The following is a 14,565-nucleotide window of genomic DNA, read 5'->3' as shown; positions in this document are numbered from 1 at the left end:
GTTGACTGCTCCTGGAGTCAGTATGGATCAGGAAACTCAGACAAAGACAGTTATGGTGGGAGAAATTCATGGTGGAAAGGTCCAGGTCCATGGTTCCTTCAGTTCTGGCACCTAAATCTCCGTCAATCATTACCTTTTATCATTTTGAAATGCACATGAAAAATTAAGGTGAATCTGATGAGCTGTAATTTTGTATGAATTCTTTTCATCTCATAATCAGACCATTTCTAGTTAAATAAGACAATGAGTATACATAAGTATAAAGATTTCTAGAGGGACAGTCTTGGTTCTGCTGCTGCTGGGAAGGTAGATGTGCAATTTGGGATCTCAGGTGAGCAGGAGGATTAAGAGCTGCTGGATGACCATCCAAAGAACCATCTGAATCATATTGCGGCAGCATTGATGGTAGGGTGGGGTGCTGGGGGGGAGTTGGAATGGATACTGGGGCTGGCATAAGAGATGCTCACATATTGTGATATTTAAAGATAACTACTGAAAAGCTTTTAGAGATAATTCCTAATTTGCAAACAGATTGTATTACAGAAGCTTACAACTTGATGAAATGGAGTTTGGGGATATAATTACCTTTTGGAACAAAATGATACTGGGTATTAAGAATTCCACATCAAAATATACAATTTTCTTTAACCTATGCATCGTTGTTGTCTGATACATGTTCATAACATAGGAGAACAAAACTTTAAATCTACTTATAAAGTGTTTCAATTCTAAGAGTTCCTGTCATGGCTCAGTAGGTTAAGAACCCAACATAGGCTCTGTGAGGAGGCGAGTTTGATCCCTGGCCTTGCTCAGTGAGTAAAGGATCTGGCATTGCTGTAGCTGTGGTGTAGGTTGCAGACACAGCTTGGATCCACTGTTGCCATGACTGTGGCATAGGCTGGTGGCCATAGCTCCAATTCAACCCCTGGCCTCGAAACTTCCATATGCTGCAGGTGCAGTGGTAAAAGGGGAAAAAAATGTTTCAATTCTATATGAGGAATGAACAGCAAATGTCCTCTGTATAGAGACTTAAAATGATTTTTTTAATTCATAATTTATACTTATGCATTCTTAGCATCAATGTTTTCTTACATAAAATTCCATCGTGGTCATTTCTTCCCAGTGGTTGGACATCATCAGTAGTTTTATATTCAAGGAAATGAGTTCCTTGAGAGCGGTTTATCTTTTTTTTTTCCTTACATTTTTCATCAGACACATCAGAGATGCATGCCTCTGATTGCACAAAAGAGCAAGGTAGAGAAAGAATATCATTTTTAAAGCAATTCAAGAGGAATTGAGAACCTGAGAACCACGTTCATCACTTCAAGTCCTTGCCTCTCTTTCACTGATTCTCATGAAATTCAACTATGTTTCTCTGAAATACATTTCTTTGCAAACTTCTCGAAATACTCTGCCTCCGTGCCCTTCTGTACAACTAGATTTTCAATATCTCCTAAGCCTTCTCACCCTCTCCTCAAGATACACTGTGGATCCCCTGAGAAAGGAAGCTGCCTGGACTCATTTACATTACATTCAGAAGGAAAAGGAGCTAATTTTGTAATCTCTGGGAATAAGCACAAGAATATAAAGTGTCCTTCTCCTTATTATTGAGCCTAATGACGTCAACCAGGCTTTTCTGTGGAACTTACATGAGTGGTTAGTGCCTAATTAAAGGGACTCAGAAGAATGAGCTATGTTGAGCAGTTAAATCAAAGAAGTAAACATTCACTGACATCTCAGTGCCAGGCACCCGTGCCAAGGATTAAGTGATGAGAAATGGCAGACCTTTCTCCAACAGCTCCCTCCAACCCATATTAAAAGACAGGAGGCAAGAGGACTAAGTGTGATTGTAAATGTGTGTTGAAGGAACAAAATCAGTACCAAGAAAAAGAGCAATTGACTCTAAGAGCGACCAGGTGAATAGCAGTAAAGTTGGAAGATCCAGAGGAATTCGCTATGAGAAAATGGAGATGGGTAATTTCAGGCAAAATATCAGTGTGTGCGGCCCTATAACAGTAAGAAAGGTCCAGACACATCCAGAACACGCCGAGGGGTTGGCGTGCCTGCAGTATAACCATGTACGGCTCGGGAAAAGGAGCCTGATGTTAAAGGAGTTGAGGGCCAGGTAGGCTTTACAGAAACCTGAGACTCTTTTCCAGGACGCTAGGAAACAACAGTAGACTTTTCATTGAGAAAGAGATACAGTTAAATCTGTATTTTGCAAGGCCCATCGTCTCAGCAGTATGGTACATAGGTTGGATGGAGAAAGGACTCGGAGGCTAATAGGCTTTGGTAGAAGCCAAAGTAGACCATTTTTCCCCCTAGTTTAAGCCCGAAAGAATGACATCTGATGCCACAATAATATCTCATGATAGTCTGAACTGAGTGGAAGTGAAATTAAAATAAGGACATGAATATAAGAGAATGATGCCAGTTGGCTAAGACTGGTAACAGATTAGTGGTAGATCATTCCGAATGTGCTTTGTGGCACCAGCAAAATAGTGACAGACTTTTAAAAACAGCTTTATTGAGGTAAAACTGACAAACAATAAAATGCATGTATTTAAAGTGAACACTCTGATACGTTTTTATAATATGTGTCTACCTGTGAAAACATCACCACGATTAAAATAATTAGCAGATATATCACCGCCGTAAATTTCCTTTTACCCTTTTATAATCTTTCTCGGCACACCCCCGCCCCTTCTTGGGCAGTTGCTTTCTGTCACTACAGCATAGTTTGCATTTTCTCAGGTTTATATAAATGGAAGTACATAGCATATTCTCTTTTGGCATCCAGCTTTTTTCATTCAGCATACTTATTTTGAGATCCAACCATGTGTGTGCATCAAGTGTTCCTTCCTTCTCAGTGCTGAGTCATCTTCCGTAACATGGATATACCACATTTTTTTCTTCCAGTTTTATTGAGATGTAATCGTCATATGACATTGTATAAGTTTAAGGTGTACAACATAATGGTTCAACTTACACACCTCATGAAATGATTATCACAGTAAGTGTAGCGAACATGTGTCATCTCATATAGATACATAATAAATAGAGAAAAGAGTTTTGTGATGAGAACTCTTAAAATTAATTCTCTTAACAATTTTCATCATGACACACAGCAGCATTAATTATATTTATCACGTACATTACATCCTGGAGTTTCCACATTCTGTATACTATTCACTGGTTGGTGGAAATTTGAATTATTCTTGTTCGGGGCTATGTAAAACAAAGCCTATGGCACTTGTGTATGAGTATTTGTGTGGACATATGCCTTCTTTTCTTTGGAATAAATGCCTGGAATTGGAATGAGCCTGTCTTATGGTAAGTGTATGTTTAATTAGTTTTTAAATCCTGCAAAATCTTTTCAGAAGTGGTGACCATTTACATCTTAATGGCCAGTGTATGAGAGTTTTATTTTCCCAAATTCTTACCAACACATATCATGGTTAGTCATTTTTTTTTCTCAGAACTAGTTTGTCTTGAAATTATGTGAAAAGGGATCGAAAAGGGAAAAGAAAAGTGACTGTATCCTTTCATCTCATAAAAACAACTAGTGTTCATACCTATGGTGCCTCTTTTTTCCCTCCTGGATTTTGGTCCTCATGGAAGATAATAGAGCAGAATTTCTTTCTCAATAGGTGTCTCTCCAGGAGACTAAGAGTGGGGCGCCCTTTCAGAACTGCCATTCCTTTGGGCAGAAGCTGGCAGTGACTCATCAGAGGCTGAAAAACCAGCCTGTTGAGGGGCTGCCAAGATCAGGACCAAACTTTCTTCTGTTTCCATCTACCATTCTCACCTATTATTCACCTGAATGAATCTACAGTCAAATGGTGATTCCTTCAAAACCATATAATCTTCTGCCTCCACATCTCTCTTCATTTTTAAGACAGCATCTAGGTAGATGCATAGAAAGGGCTGGCAGTTTTTCATCTCTTTTCCATGATAATTTAAAACAATTCTTTATGTGTACCCTAAAGAGTGTTATTGGAGAATAGATGTGGAATTCCTACCAACTGCTGCCCTTTGTGATTTTCAAATAATTGATGATACCTGTTGACTTTCCCTTCTCAGTACCAAAGTCACATTTTGTTTGCCAAGTTCAATAGTTTAATATACTCAGTGTTGGGTTTATCACCTCCTACCTTACTTCCTTTGTCTCTGCAGTTTCAACTTCTCATTATTGCCCACTCATCATCCTAGCTCTGTTGCCAAACCAATTTTGAATTTGGGCCCAGAAATGATTTAAGAAGTTTAATCCTTCCCCCGCTTCACCAGCACTGTCAGATGGAGTTGTCATCTTTCCTTGTGGATACGTAGACATCAGAAGTGATGCCCTAGTAATATGCTTTGAGTCATTCCTTGAATTCCAATCTGCAAATCTGAATTTGACATTCATGTCCAAGGAAAATAATCAGTTAATTTTATGGCTAGATATGGGATTCTTTGAACTTGACAGAGCCAGGAAGGTTATTGGCCAATAGCCTATGGAGAGCAAAACCTAAAGTTTAATCGATCAGTCTTCTTAACTAATCTCAAGCTTCTTAGCCAATGTCTTCTCAGATACAATTAAATTTCATTAATATTTTTACTTTTTGACAAGGCTGATAAAAATCCAATTATCTGTTTTATTGATATTCCTTTATGCATGAATTATTATTATCTTCTGAATGTAAGTTCCGTATAGAAGTCTTTTTAAACTAATCCCCTATTTTGTGGCATTTATGTTCATTAAAATTAGGTTATACAATATTTAAATATATAAAAATTGGCATTACTCTATAATATATGATGAAAGTGAACAAATATTATGTATTTGTATATGACACAATATATAATACAGTGATTGTACAGTCATCTCTCAGTATCTGCTGGTTACAGGAGACCCCAGGGAGGGTATCAAAATCTGCAGATGCTTAAATCCCTTATGTAAAATGGCACAGTACAATGAATACAATAAACCCTCTGTATCTGTGGATTTTGCATCCCAAATTCAACCAGCTGAGAATTCGACTTCAGCTGGTTGAATTCATAAACGTAAAACACACAGATACAGAAAATTAAATGGATGCATGTGTGTATACATGCATGTTTGTATGTGAAAATGTATGTGTCTATACAATAATGGTAATATCTAGTATTTATTGACCATAGACTATGATCTAGGAACTACTGTATTTGTCCTTTATTAATTCATTGCATTTTACAATAACCTTACATGGTGTTAAGTGTCTCTATTATTCCCAATCTACAGAGCGGGAAAAAGGCATACTGATGATTTAGTAGTTTGTGAACATTCAGACAATCCTGAAAACATCCAACTATGTAACATAAGAACAGTGTTATTTGCCATTTCACTTTAGGGTCATGGTGAAGGCAGGTAGTGACGTATAAGGTAAAGAACTGTCAGAAATTAGGTATGAGAATTTTTTTCTCTTTTTCTGGTCCAGGTTCTTTTTCATATCTCTCATATCCACTGCGTCCTAGTCTATTGCATGCTGCTCTGTGTCTCTTTCTTGCTTATATGATGAATTAGTCAGCTCTCTGACACTGGCTGCCAGCATAGTGCATTCAGCTTTTCCACCTGCACTAGAATTCAGTGACTTGATGGGCATTAGTCGTGATATTTTTGTGTTTATTTCAGTAATTAGATACTATGCTCATCTCTACCATACAACATCTGCTAGATATTCTTCTACTCAGTTGCCCTTAGATACATCTTTATGCAGCTAAATTTGCCTGTTCATAACTTCAATATAAGGACTTACCTTAAATGTGGAAAGCCAAAAATAGAAAAAGAGAACAAATTAGAAAAACTGGAAGACATTTGTATATTACCCAAAAATCTTGTCCTGTAAGGCAGTGGTTCTTGACAGTTGGTGCCTGGATCCATAACATCAGCACCACCAGGGAACTTGGATAAGCATGCAAAGTTTAGGGCCTCATCTTGGAACTGCTGAGCCAGAAATCCTGGGAGAGAAACTTAGGAAGATGGGTTTTAATACGTCTGTGAGTAACCCTGTTGTCTACTCACTCTGTGGCTAGTCCCCATCACCCAAGTTCTCACACCACCTACACTTGAGCTTCACATAAAAGGGCTAGGTCGTCTGAACAGGCTTGTCTCCATCCTCAAGTCTTTAACATGATATTCTCAAGACCGGAATGAAAACACATCCACCTACCAATCTGTGCCTGTCAAAATTCTACCTGTTACCTCAGGCTTAATTAATGAATTCTACTTCCTTCTTCAATTTTCCCTGATTATTTCATAATGGGCATAATCCCTCCTACATGTTCTAACTCTTTTTTAACAAGTCGCATAGGGAGTTCTCGTCGTGACTCAGTGGAAGCGAATCTGACTAGCATCCATGAGAATGCAGGTTCCACCCCTGGCCTCACTCAGTGGGTTAAGGATCCGAAATTGCCATGAGCTGTGGTGTAAGTCGCAGACTGAGCTTGGATCTGGCATTGCTGTGACTATGGTGTAGGGAGCAGCCACAGCTCCAATTCAACCCTTAGCCTGGAAACCACCATATGCCATGGTGTGGCCCTAAAAAGACAAAAAAAATTGTATAATGCTCTGTGTTAACTCACCCAGTCACATGATTAGTCCCTAACATATTTTGAGATCCCAGAAAACAGATGTATCTGGTTCTTATAGATCTTGGCCTTCTTCCTATTTATCTAGTCAATATCCAACTCATAGATGATGCAGCATACTGTTGGCTTAATTAAATTAGGGGGGACCAGGTGAAAAGCATGCTTTGAATAATGAAGTAGGAGAGTCTGATTAATTATGCAGTGTGGCTCTGCTCTGGGACACTGGGGAATCTTTTACATTAGGAATGCAACTAGAGGAGTTACCATCGTGGCGCAGTGGTTAATGAATCCAACTAGGAACCATGAGGTTGCGGGTTCAATCCCTGGCCTTGCTCAATGGGTTCAGGATCTGGTGTTGCCGTGAGCTGTGGTGTAGGTCACAGACGCGGCTCAGACCAGTGGCTACAGCTCTGATTAAACCCCTAGCCTGGGAACCTCCATATGCCACGGGAGTTGCCGAAGAAATGGCAAAAAGACAAAAAAGACAAAAAAAAAAAAAAAAAAAAGGAATGCAACTAGAGCTATCTCTAGGAAGCAGAGAAAGGCCCAGACAGTTAAAGGCCATTGGCAGCTATCAATGGAGTGAAGAGCCAAAGAAAAAGAAATAAAGGGTGTTCAGCTATGGGCAAAATAATGCCCTAGTTGCCTACAAATCATTCTTAAGCCTTGTTATCAACATTACAAAATGAGTTTCTGAAAAACATTCCTGGGCAGAGGAAATAAAACCCCAAAGGATATAGATTATTGTTGAATTTCTAAGGAATAAACAATAAGACCCAGGGGAAATTGGCATATATATGAATCTTATTCCTTTTTAAGCAAAGGAATCAGATTGCCCTTATGTAAATCACTATAATTTATTCAACCCCAAAGTCTTAACTCTCTTTATAATCAGCCAACAAACAATTGCGACTCCTGTGTAACTATCCAGCTGAGTTAAGATGCATAAAGTAGACCAGTTGGATGTTTCCAGAATCTAGATTTTGCTCTCTTACAATATGGCTACAGTCTGAACTTTGAATATAAATTTTTGAACTAGATATTCTATATATACTAGAAATATATTGAAAAATTTAAAAGATGACGAAAAATAAATAATGCATAAATATGATTCAGTTATCTAATTATCAGGGCTCCATTAATTTTTTAATTCTCTCCTGCTCACTTTGTCCATATCTAATTAAAATTTTTATTTCCTCTCCATGAAAAAGTGAGTTTTTGGGGTTTGTTTTTTTTCACTTTTCAGCTTTATCTCCTTTTTTTTCATCATTTTTTGGTTTGTTTTCTTTATGGTTTGGGGTGTTTTAGTATTTTGAGTAGTTGTTTTTAAATCATTGCTACTGGAATTCACTTTATTTGTAAAATGAGATTAGATTCGGTAATCTTCACAGTTTCTTCAATATTTAAAATTCCATGACTCAATAGTTTTATAAATAATCATGAGATTAGCTTTTTAAAACTTTTTTAAAGGTTGTTGAAAGAGAGGAATAGGAAGTTTTCCTTTTTTTAGAGTGTCTTTTATAAATTCATGGCACAAATGTGAATTTGAATGTTGGTAATATTTTAATCTGAATTTTAATGTGATGGCAGGAATTGTTTAGCAGTTGGCCAACAACTGCAGAGAGAGAAGGGGCTGTCATACAGTGGGTTGCAAAGAAACCTCACTTTCCCCAGTCTCCTGAAGTGGTGCAGAGGGCGATGGTTCCTGTGACTCATGGTACAGTAGAAAGATGGAGCAGAGGAGGCGAGAGCTGTAGGCTCCCAGCAGACAATGTGAGGGTCCATCTGGAGAGGGCTGCGCTGGGATGGACCGATGGCAGGTGTCACAGAGATAGGGTGGGCCCTCTGAGGTTGTCCATCAAAGGGGGGTGGCTTAAAGATGAGGATTCCTCTAAATAATCCAAGTAAACTAGGAGATGGGGTGGGGAAGAAACAAAGACAGGATGGAGGGGCCAACGAGGTACAAAGAAGGAAGCATCTAGGAAGGAAGCAAAGAACAGAAGTAAAGCAGGGAGGAAGGGACATGTGAGATAATGAAATGTTTTCATAGACTTTAGCAATTAAAGTCAGTGAAAATGTCCCTAGTACAAATTTTTGGTTCTTTTAATCTTTAATCTGGTAATTATTTTTTACGGAAAAATCTATTAATGAGATTCTCAATTTTTGGAGATTGCTGATGTGACATGTAGCAAACAGGTGTAGTAGAAAGAGGGTGTAAAACCATCATGAGACTGTCTAGATCCATAGAGATTCTCAGGATGACTTGTGTGGTTACTTCAGTCCTAAGATCAGAACAAATTTGTGCCCAAATAATATCCACATTTTGGGAAATTTGCGTATTACACATACTCCTGTTCTTCGTATATTGTCCTGTTTCTGTTCTTTACCTCTACATAAACCTCACTGTGTTTGTGTTTGGTTATAAAAATAAAAGTGTACATTGTTCATTTGCTCCACACAGATGTGTACTTTCAGTAGTAAAAGGAAATGATCTTTTAAGAAAAAGTGTTAGTAAAAATGAAGGCTAACCAAGTGCTTGGCAATGCCAGGTATTCCTTGGGGATTCTATGACTTTCTTCTTCTAGGTAATTTTATACAGTCTGTTTGTGTATTAGGCAACAGAAATATTTATCCCAGTGCTCCCAATAAAGTGATTTGCTCCATTGCCTAGAGTGTCTCAGGCTCTAAATGCAATTTTGCCCAAGGAGGGCACAGAACGTTAGTCCCAGAATTCACCCAGACCATGTTGAACAAAGTACATGCCTTCGAATGTTTCTGCACATTTGAGACGTGTTGTTCACACTTAGTCCCTTATAGTGTCTCTTCAGTTTCTTGGAATTAATGAAATGATATCAACTGCTCATGATACCTTGTATTTTTCATAGGTTTTACTAACTCCTAGTATGGCCTTTCCATTGTGTTAATCCTAGTGAATACTGTAAAAATGTTTGTGAGGAAAGTATGAAAAAGATGGTAGACTATGATTAGTTTATGATGTGAAAGATGGTGTGTGCGTTGAGGGGAGAGGAATCAACTCAAAAGAACAGGACTTACTAAGGCCCCACGTCTCTCTTGGCCAATCCGCTGCAGCTGTATCAGCAAAAACTCTATTTTGACTTTCCATCATTGACTTTTATCAAAATCTAAGCAAAGGGTGTTTCAAGAAAAACTATTCTTTGGATTATAAAATTTAACTTTATTAATAATTATGGACTTGAAGCTTACGTTAGTAAGTTAATTACTTACAAAATTGGGAAAAGCGCTTCATCATCCCAGTCTTTTTGTTTGTTTTAATTTTTTAAAGTATCGTTGATTTACAATGTTGCATCAATTTCTGCCATACCGCAAAGTGACCCAGTCATACATACATGTACATTCTTCTTCTCATACTGTCTTTCATCATGGTCTGTCCCAAGAGATTGGATATAATTCCCGGTGCTATTCAACAGGACCTCATTGCTTATCCATTCTAAATATAATAGTTTGCGTCTACTAATCCCAAACTCCCAGTCCATGGAGAAAGGCAGTTTTATTTTGTTTTAGCTGGATTTGCTGAACCTATTATAAATAATTAAGTTTATCCATACTGCTTTGCCCACTATATCTTTTGATGAGCAGGAGATCCAAGACAAAATGAAGAGAAGCAGTTGCCTGGGAAATCATTCTCCCTTCAGTCCCTATGGCTGCACAGCTCAGCTACTGAATTGCCCTTTTAATCAGTCACCCCCACTCTCCTTTTACTCTCAAATAGCTGTTGATGGCCATCAAGTCACTTTCTGTGTACGCAGGGCTGTTTGCTTGCCTCCCATCAATAAAGTGTAAGGGTTGGGAATGTGGATGGTGGCTCAGAGGAAACCAATCTGACTAGTATCCATGAGGATGCAGGTTCAATCCCTGGCCTCACTCAGTGGGTTAAGGATCCAGCGTTGCCCTGAGCTGTGGTATAGGTCGCAGAATCAGTTCAAATCTGCCATTGCTGTTGCTGTGGCGTAGGCCGGCGGCTACAGCTCCAATTGGACCCCTAGCCCGGGAACCTCCATATGCCACAGCTGCGGCCCTTACAAAAAAAAAAAAGAGTAAGGGTCAAGTGCTACCCATCAGAGCTCCATGAAGACTAAGACTAAAGGAGGAAAATGGGAAGTACTGGGGAAGGGGAGAGTCAAGTGTTCAGTTTGCTTCTAGGGCTTATTTTTTATGTCAGCAGAACTTTCCTGAGCTCCTTACAAGGGACTAAAACTTCTATTACAGTGCAAAGTGCCCACAGGGCATCCTAGACACTCTACACTTTTTCACTAGCATCTATGCTCTCTCTGCGACCATGCCTTACCTTCCCCTTTCTTTTCTGCTTATACACATCTGCCCATTCGGAGCATAGAATCACTGGGAAGCATTTTTGGACCATTACATTTGGAAAAGGAAACTCCCTCAGAATTTATATAACACTTAGCTGTCAGTCTCAGCGAGAAAGATAGTGTGAAGAAAAAACAAAAACAAACAAGCAAAAAACAAACAAACAAAAAAAACACCCTAGACCAGATAGTTACACATTTCATCATTCACTAGATATGTAACCTTCTTGAAGAAATTTAAACCCTTTTATAACTCCGTCCATCCTCAGCCATAAAATAGAATAAGGTCCATGCTACATCCCAAACATGTTGGCAGAGTAAAAGCAATGTCATGTTTGTGAAATGTTCTGTATGTGGCTATTGATCGTACCTAGGTAAGGAATGTGCTTTATTTCCATTAAATTCAGCTAGGATGATTTACATCCTGGCCATCTAATATGCTTTCATATGTGGTTTTCTCATATGGTTTTCTTATGGCCCAGTTAAAAGTACATTTACTTCTTCTGATGGTGGCAGTAGTGTTTATTATAGAAAATATTGAAATACACCAAGTATTAAAAATGGAAAAAAGTATCAGCACAATGAGAAAGGAACCATTCAAGAAATAGCCACTGTTAACAATTTTAAATTTTATGTCACGTGTATATCTCATAATTCTCGTATATGCACATATATGTGTCTTTGTGCACAACTTTGTTCACTCTTATCAATACATCTCGTGAAAATTCTTAGGGCTCAGTCTCATTTTTGCTTTCTAAAGGGCAGCTAGAGTATTTTGACTCCTGCCGTGTCTGACTAAGCACATAGCACTTGGCCTTAAGTATTAAATGGTCAGTATAGGAGGAGTTCCCTGGTGGCTCAGTGGGTTAAGGATCCTCAGTTGCCACTGTTGTAGCGAGGTCTGATCCCTGCCTGACCCGGGAACTTCTGCCTGCTACTGGCACAGCCAGAGTTCAATAAATGTGTTTTACTCACAGAAAGGCTTCAAGGCATTTATGATTGTATAAATACAAAATTATTTGGAACAAACGTGTGACTCAAAGCCTAACTCTGTGTTCCCGTTGGCCCTGACGCTCCCTTTTCCTTTCCTCCCCCTGCAGTTCGTCGCTCAGCCCAACTGTCAACAGCTGCTGGCGTCCCGCTGGTACGATGAGTTTCCCGGCTGGAGGAGGAGACACTGGGCCGTGAAGATGGTGACGTGTTTCATAATAGGACTTCTTTTCCCCGTCTTCTCTGTGTGCTACCTTATAGCTCCCAAAAGCCCCCTGGGACTGTTCATCCGAAAGCCTTTTATCAAGTTCATCTGCCACACGGCGTCCTATCTGACTTTTCTGTTCCTGCTGCTGCTTGCCTCTCAGCACATCGACAGGTCAGACTTGAACAGGCAAGGCCCACCACCAACCATCGTCGAGTGGATGATATTACCGTGGGTCCTGGGTAAATGTGATACTATAGACAATATAATCCAAACGCGTTACTGCCGTGGAATTGTGTTGCTCAGAAAAGAATATTCGTGAAAGCTTTGGGACCTGGGAAGGTTCCAGACAGGTTCTGACCGTGGTCATTCCAAGGCCTCATCCCCACCCCTAAATACATACAAGCTGTGGTGGACGTACCCCCAAAGGCAGCCCCCAAATGTAACCCTTAGCTTTTAGAATTCCAGACTTTAAAAATCGAGGGTCCCATGCATTTTTCGTTGTTTTGTGTGTGTGTGTGTGTTTTTGTGGGGTTTTTTGGTTTGGTTTGGTTTCTTGTTTTTGGTATGTTTGTCTTTTAAAACCTTCCAACTTGTCTTATCAGCCATGCATAAATAATCACTCTAATTTTCTTAATAGACGTCTTCTACAGGGCAGTACAAATCACCCTGCAGAAGGAGTGACTCTGTACATAAACTGTAACCATTTTTTAACATCAATCTATTTAAGTTTATCTTTGAGACTAGTGCATCAAAGTGACAGGACATGAAACAACAGGACATCCTCCAGTCTCTCTCTGTTCTCTTCATAGAAAGAAACTTGGTTTGGATCTGCAGCAAATCATGGCAAGGTAGAAATCCTCCAAGTAGCTGCTAAAAACCTTGTTTTCCTTTCCTCTTGTTCTTGTAGCCACACTTAAAATTTACATTTTAATTATTCTTTCTTCTGTCCTACTGTGCTTTGCTGAGAAGTCACATTTTCTCCAGTTAGCTCATCTTGTTAAAGCTCTCCGGTTCATATCCATCTCATCACCTGGTAACTAGAAAATAGGTGACAACGTCCATGATTCACAATCTCAGAAGATCAGTTTGGGTTAACAGTCAAAAACAGAAGACTGTAACAGGAGGAAAAGGCAGCACAGAAAAATGAACAGTATCTGAATCTGAGATGGACACTACTTTTTAAAGATTATGAATAGTGCCCAAAAAAGCTCATAGGAACAAGATTTGATGTTTTACAAATATTACTAATTAAAAAAAAAACTTCCTAGGTGAACTTTAAAATAGAGTAATTCTCATTAACATGAAGTGTATAAATTAGAAGTAAGGTTTAGATAATCTATAAATGTCTTTTTGAGTAAAAATAATGATGACATAGCAATTGATATTAAATATAAATTTAAATATCTTATATTAGAAATATGTTCTTTACTGAATTTTATTTTATTTAAAAAAAATTTTTTTTTTTGCTTTTTAGGGCTGCACCCACAGCATATGGAGGTTCCCAGGCTAGGGGTCAAATCAGAGCTGCAGCTGCCAGCCTACCCCACAGCCACAGCCATGCAGGATCTGAGCCATGTCTGTGACCTACACCACAGCTCATGGCAATGCCAGATCCTTAACCCACTGAGCGACGTCAGGGATTGAACCTGCATCCTCAGGGATCCTAGTCGGGTTCATTAACTGCTGAGCCATGAAGGGAACTCCCTGAATTTTCTTCATAGAAAATTTCTTGGCAGCAATTCTTAAGGTAGCATTTTAAGGTTAAATGTCACATTATGGGTAATTTACACTGAATGTCTAAAAATCCTGATGTCCCAAATGAAATGTAGATTATTTCATTTTTAAAAATAGGCATAATGCAGAATACATAGACGTGGCATTTCTAGTCTTTTTTTAATGCAGTTAATATAGAGAGTACTTTCCATGTAGTAAGGGCAGTGCAGGGTGATAGTGAAACACATTGTTAAAAAAAAAAAAAAAAAAAAAAGATGTCCCTTCCCCTGTGAAGGTTAAATTTTACTGGAAGGAATGGATAATAAACAAACAATGAGATACGTGATATAATATCAGAAAATGGCAAATAATATAAAAAGTAGGGGCTCCATACTTTGAATAATTCAGACAAGTAAAGCAGTCATTGGTTGCCTCCTACATGCAAAACGTGCAATAGAACTTTCCATGTAAGTTGGCTAGAGGAAATCATATCCAAATCACAGCTGAATGGTTAAAGAAGGTATAAATTTAATTGTGGGACTTGTAATTCCAGCCAAAAGAATGATCTGCTAAAGGCAACCTTTTCTTAAGATATCTGGGAATTTGGGGGATGAAAAGTGATTTTTCTAGAATTAAAAAAATGCATCTTGCTTAAAAAACAGAGCGTGAGAAAAGGAATGTTTCTATATCAACTAG

At 38.7% G+C, this 14,565-nt stretch overlaps 1 protein-coding gene across 25 annotated transcripts in view; it reads left to right on the top strand.

Annotated features, from left to right (window-relative positions):
* The window catches only part of TRPC4 (transient receptor potential cation channel subfamily C member 4), a 219,838-nt gene that overhangs the window by 130,127 nt on the left and 75,146 nt on the right, over positions 1-14,565 (top strand). For 14 of the 25 annotated variants that reach the window (XM_084981056.1, XM_084981051.1, XM_084981046.1 and 11 more), the window contains 1 exon segment: positions 12,059-12,395. In XM_084981056.1, the coding sequence (XP_084837182.1) occupies positions 12,059-12,395 (337 nt within the window). 25 annotated transcript variants of the gene reach the window in all.

The sequence above is a fragment of the Sus scrofa genome, chromosome 11 (genome assembly GCF_054392235.1).
Source record: "Sus scrofa isolate SSC_HxYL_T2T_F1_AM1 chromosome 11, Sscrofa_HxYL_maternal_Yorkshire_Landrace_v2.0, whole genome shotgun sequence".
Classification (NCBI taxonomy): Eukaryota; Metazoa; Chordata; class Mammalia; order Artiodactyla; family Suidae; genus Sus; species Sus scrofa.
The sequence above is the reverse complement of the archived record's forward strand: the minus strand, read 5'-3'. Positions and strand labels throughout refer to the sequence as shown.